This window comes from Chroicocephalus ridibundus, chromosome 4, assembly GCF_963924245.1.
Source record: "Chroicocephalus ridibundus chromosome 4, bChrRid1.1, whole genome shotgun sequence".
Lineage (NCBI taxonomy): Eukaryota > Metazoa > Chordata > Aves > Charadriiformes > Laridae > Chroicocephalus > Chroicocephalus ridibundus.
The window spans coordinates 10,006,032-10,011,543 of NC_086287.1; the positions used below are offsets into that span (position 1 = coordinate 10,006,032).

At 45.5% G+C, this 5,512-nt stretch overlaps 1 protein-coding gene across 1 annotated transcript; it reads right to left on the minus strand.

The window, feature by feature from the left end:
- Window positions 1-1,861: 1,861 nt before the first annotated feature.
- On the minus strand, window positions 1,862-3,394 carry C4H11orf91 (chromosome 4 C11orf91 homolog). Its single transcript, XM_063331677.1, has 2 exons — window positions 3,049-3,394; window positions 1,862-1,932 (listed from the first exon to the last, which is right to left on the minus strand). Exons 1-2 carry the CDS (start codon window positions 3,392-3,394, stop codon window positions 1,862-1,864), a joined length of 417 nt encoding a protein of 138 aa, XP_063187747.1.
- Between the last annotated feature and the right edge of the window lie 2,118 nt (window positions 3,395-5,512).

The window sequence follows — 5,512 nt, forward strand, 5'->3', positions numbered from 1 at the left end:
AAACTTAAGAGTGGTTTAGAAGTGAAATTATTGTGGAGATTTGGGAAAATGAGGATAGTTCCTCTGCTACCTAACTTGCTTTAAAAGCTCTTACTTCTGCACTATACAATGCCTTCGAAGGCCCCTGTGTATTGACCTTTTTTGTCCTGTCCAAGTTTGTCTTGTGGTATTTAGTTTAAACACTAATACATTTCTCATTTTCACAGTAATGAACCATTACAGTATCTGTTCATAGATTTAGCCTCAAAAAGTCTCTCTTTGTGAGAGACTTTTTAACCTCATTCCGTAGAATGAGCTTTAACACACCAAGGCCCAGATTTCTAAGGTATTTAGGTAAAAATTTGGTTCTTTAGACACTTAGATCTACCTTTTGTGTATTTACTGCCTCAGCCTCTAAGAAGTGGTTGGAAAGGGAGATAAATCATCATGGTAATGTAAGAATTTCCCCAGCAGGTGTGAAAAATACCTCGTTTAAGAAGCCCACTTTGGAAGTTACTTGTGATATGCTGTCTGGATTCAAACAGCTTAAAATATACTAACTGGTGAAAACAACGGTTTAGGCAGAAGTGCAGTGTCATTAATTAGGCTCTAAAGAGCTAATCAGCAATGGAGTGGTGCCAGGGTGGGCCTAAAGAGTAGATTTAAGAAAGCTGAAGGTGGAGGGTGTTTATTATGGAGTAAATAATGCCTTTGACAGGCCTGGGGCCTGGTCCCTGGCCTTGCCCTCCGTGAGGCGCACCAGGGTGTTGGACAAAACCTGGCTTTACCATGCTTCCCTCGGCCCTGCTCAGGCTTTGTTTCAGTAAAAAAAACCATATTTATTAGCAGATGAGACCTTGATTTGCCATATTGGTGGAGACAGCCAGCTGACAACGGCAGTTGTGGATGGTAGGATCCTGTTTAAGATCTCCTAGCTGCTCTGAAAAAAGGTGATTACTAAGTTCGCTGATTGACAAATGGGAGTTATAAACTCAAAATTTTTTTAATAGAAACTCTGTGTAGGGTAGATCGAAATCTGGCTGGGAAAATTAAGATAGTAAAAGAGTGAATGCTGTAATAAGCTGTAATAGGAAATAAATTTTTGATATCATATTGTGTTAAAATGCTTCGCAGTTGAGCAACTCAATAGCAGTTTAAAAAAAACCCACAGACTAAAATATTACCTTTTTTAAAAAAAAGCTGCTTGCCAAAATATGATAGCTTCAGGGTTGGTAACTATTATTTCATGCTGCCACCTACTGCTCTTGAATTAGAACAGGAAAAAGTACTTGGTATCTTGTTATCAGTTTGATGAGCCTATTTACTACTTCGTTAGGTTATTCTCGGTGCCATATATGGCATTGCTTTTTTAATGGCAGATATTCTCCAGGTCTTCAATCTGTCATCACTGCTTCTGTCCGTTGTTTCTCATGAAAGGACATGCCTTCCAAACATACGGATGTTGTCACTCCAAAAACTGCCACAGGTTTTAGCCTAAGCGCTGCTAGTCCTAAAATAATAGTAAAATATTAGTTGTAGGTCAATTCATATGACTATTCTGTTCAAAACTAATTCAAGCCATAACTTGTGTAATTTCGTGGTACGCTAAAGACGACAAAAGAATACACTGTGATTGTTTGTAACAAAAGTTTTTATGCTAACATGAAAGTAGTTTTCTAAAGCTTGCTTAGAGGCATAGGGCTTTTGGCCATATCTACTTATTCTCAGTTGCACTTAATATACTGAGAATTAAACAAAAAACCCACTGTATTTTGTATTGGAATTACTGCGTGTTTCCCTGCTATTTGTATCTTGAACATCGTCAATGGACTGCTAGGAATCCTGATAGCAGCAGTGTTAATCTCTTAGTGTTTTGGTGTGGCTATTTCTTCAGCTTCTGCCTTGCTTTCATGGCTTGCATCTTTTCTTCTTTCAGTGCCTTCAGAAGTTTATCTAAACAGAATGAAACATAATTTGTCATTAATTTTGTCATTAATAGTTTATAACGCTTTAAAGTAAATCAAATAATGGGTTAAGCAAACCAGTAATATTCCTTGCAATTTGTCTAGCCAATAGCTGAAAACTAAAGTTTCTCACGTTATGAAAATAGTAGGTATTGAAATGGAAGAAGGTATCTATTGCTATGACAAAGGAAAGAAGCTATTAATTTCCTGTTCTGAAAAGTAATGCAAACTACCTATCACAATTTCTTTGAGATTTTCCTTTGAATGTGTATATCTGATAGATGTTTTTTCTGTGCTCTTGTAACCTTTGCACTCCCGAAAGCTTCCTGACTGGCAGCCTGTGGCCTTGAAGGAAATGATGAGCATCCCATCCTTAGGGTTGTTGGCCTCCCCCCGGGAACTCTCAGTAACCACTATCTCCTGAACTATTTTATTTCCTGTATTTCCATCATAGCCAGTAGGTTTTAAAATTAAAATGCCGGACTAATTTAATTTTTTTTTACACCTCCAACTGTTTGTGGCCATCAGTGACCTTTATTTTACATCAGTGCTGCCTTAGAACTGCAGGATCTCATTAGTGGTGGATACATCTCGCATGTACAAACTCCCTCTGATTTGAGGAGCATCTGAATTGGGTTTTTTTGCTAGTGCTTAATGGGGGTTTTATGACTTTTGGGGGTTTCGTTCCTTTGTGCAAAAGTAACAAAAGTAACCACATCCCTAATTCTTGTGCCTCCTTTAATTTGTGTCCCTAGCTGGTTGCCTGTGACCAGGTTAGATGACGGGGAACAAGGGCTTTGCTCCACGCACCCCATGTGCTCCCAGAGCACCTGCTGCGGGGCACAGTTAGATGCTGGCCACCAAGCCCACGGAGGCCCATGCCAGACCCCACAGGAGCACTGCTGCGTGCCCAAGGCTGGCTTATGGGTGCAGAGATCCATAAGCCAGCCCCTGCACATTGTGCTTCAGTGGGTTATTGATGGAGGAACCTGCTGCCTTTGAGACCGGGCTGTGCTCGAAGTGGCAGGGAGGCCACCACCCCGCTCTCCGGCGGCCCCGAGGCGAGTGGATAGAGCCGTAGCTGGCCCCGGGGCAAGACACGCACACTGCTGGGCGTCGAAGCCGTCGCCGATGAGCGCCAGCAGCTCCAGCTCCTTCAGGCGGATGCCCAGCTCGCAGATCTCGCCCTCCAGCTGCTCCCCGGGCCGCCGCGCCGCGCACCCCGCCTCCTCCGCGGCCGCCGCCGGGCAGAAAAAGCGCAGCGGCTCGTAGGCGATGGGCGCCAGCGCAGCCGCCCAGCGGGGCGCCTCGGCGGCGGCCGGCGGGGGCTGCCGCGGCCCGCACAGGGCTGCGAAGGGCGTCCTCACGCCGCCGCTCTGGGCTGGGAGGGGCTCGGCGCGTTCGTGGAAGTGGGGGAAGTAGAGCGGCCGTGGGGGCCGCTGCTCGGCCATGGCGCCGCCCGCCAGACCCCGGGGCCAACGGCCGTTGTCCCGGAGACGGGCCGGGCTCGGGGCTCTCCATACCGGGCGTTGCGGGCCCGCTCCCAGCGCCGGGGGAACCCAGGCGGAGCCCGGCCCCCTCCCTTCCTCCCCTTCTCCCGCCGCGCCCCGACCTCGCCCCGGGGCTGCGGCCGGGCCGCCGCCTCCCTTCAGCGGGCCCGGGCCCGGCGGCCTCCCCGCGGGGCTGGACGGAGGATAAATAGTGAATCTCCCAACATCCAGCACGATCGGTGCGGAGCCAAAGTGTGGGTGATGCTTCCAGCGTGGCTGAGTTTTCCTGCGAGAGGGCAGGCGTTTCACCCAGCGGTTTTATTTCTGGGCCGGGGACGTGGTGTTTCAGGGCTACGTTGGGCTCCAGAAGGAGTGTTTGTTAAAAGAAGCAAGGACGGCATTGTCCAAAAATTGTTTTTTAGCAGTTCATCCTCAGGCTACATGTGAAACGAGGGAACCAGACATTGAGGATGGAAGGATGCTGGTGACAGGGAAGAATTAATCTTCGGGGTGCTTGGTCGCAGATAGCTACCGCTCGGCGTAGCTGATGTCCAGGATTATAGGGTGGGGGTTTTTGTTGAGTTCCCCCCCCCATAAACCTTTAATCATTTATTTGGATTTGTGGATGAGACCTGTCATTAACACTGACTGGTTGCTATGTCATAGGAAAGCATTCGGTTAGCTTTAGCCACGTTTCCATTAAACATGACAAAAACCCATGGCTGATAACTTCTGTGGAGTTCAAAACAGGCCAAAAAAACCCTCCTGGGCTTCCTGCAGGACTTACAGGCTGGCTTTGAGGTGATTTGAGGTGTTCTGAACAACCCTAGAGCGGTGCTGTACCAGTGCTGTTGGTGGAGGTTTGATGACTGCAGTGGCTGTGGACGTTAGTTACGATTAGTAAATTCACTTCAAATGAGGTGAAAAGCCCACTGCAGTACTAATGCAGGCTTGAACAGACTTCAAAAATATTCAGCCCCTAAGGGACTGCTATGTGCTCTGGAGTAAATTCCATTTTTAAAGCTTTCCCTTGAATAAAATGAGAGGTTTAGTATTACCTATTTCTAGGAGTGGACTTCTGTGTGCTTAGGTGTAGTGCTCTGTGCTGGGAGCCCATACTGATATGAATGTTGTTTTTTTTTTTAAATTTAGCAGATCTACATACATTCACTGTGACAAGAGCGACAGTCAGTGCCCTGAAAAGCAGTAGGAGCAGAGACATAGTGGCAGGAGTCCTTCAGTATTTTATTATCCTGTGCACTGTTTAGGGAACGTGCTCTGACTTAGAGTCAAAACTGACTGCAGTATATGTAGTGTGCTTACATTATTAAAATACCAGTATAGTACCAGTGTAATACCAGTACAGGTTGCATATTTTGTGAATGGAACACGCGTATTTGAAATGGGCACTGATCAGATAAGAACTCTGATAATAAGATGTCTTTTTTTCCCCTCCCAGTTCTTAGTGGATTAGACAAGAATGACCATTGTAGTTGATTCTACATGATGACTGAGGAGAGAGTCCAAGCATTAGGTGGGCACAGCACCTGCAAGTGTCTCCTTTTTCTTTCCCCCTCTGTGATAATTTGTGAATATATAGTGAAGTCAATAACCCTTCCATACCAAGGTTGTCGTGAGTCTCTTTTGAAAGCAAAACAGTGCTTGTGCAGAATTTGCAGGGAGCTCTACTTTTGAGACCAGCAGGAGGCCCAGTGCTTCCACTTATCTTTACTAAAAGAAGTATCTGTTTATCTGTGAAGATGCAAAACAAACAGACACATTGCTATTTTATTTGAATCTGATTCAATCTGTCTTTATGCTCTGATCTAGCTTCCCTTTTATTGATACAATTCACTTTGTCATTGGGGTAATATTCACATACTTTTAATTAGTAGTACTTTGAATAGCTGGATTTGGACTTTTTTTCTCTGAGCCTTTTCTATCACCACAGCAGAGTAACTACTGTCTTGCTGTTGCGCTGTCAAGCACACCCTTGCTTCCCCATCTCTTAACTATTAAAGAACAGGTAAAATATTATTAGTTAGTATTCAGTAGGGAAAACCAAAATGTAAGTATATC

What these genes read in the sequence shown, in the direction of transcription:
- C4H11orf91 (XM_063331677.1), bottom strand. Translation starts at nt 3,394, where the DNA reads ATGGCCGAGCAGCGGCCCCCACGGCCGCTCTACTTCCCCCACTTCCAC. An exon ending in CGGCTTCGACGCCCAGCAGT is followed by an intron (nt 1,933 to 3,048) that starts GTGCGTGTCTTG and finishes CATTCTGTTTAG; the next exon opens with ATAAACTTCTGAAGGCACTG.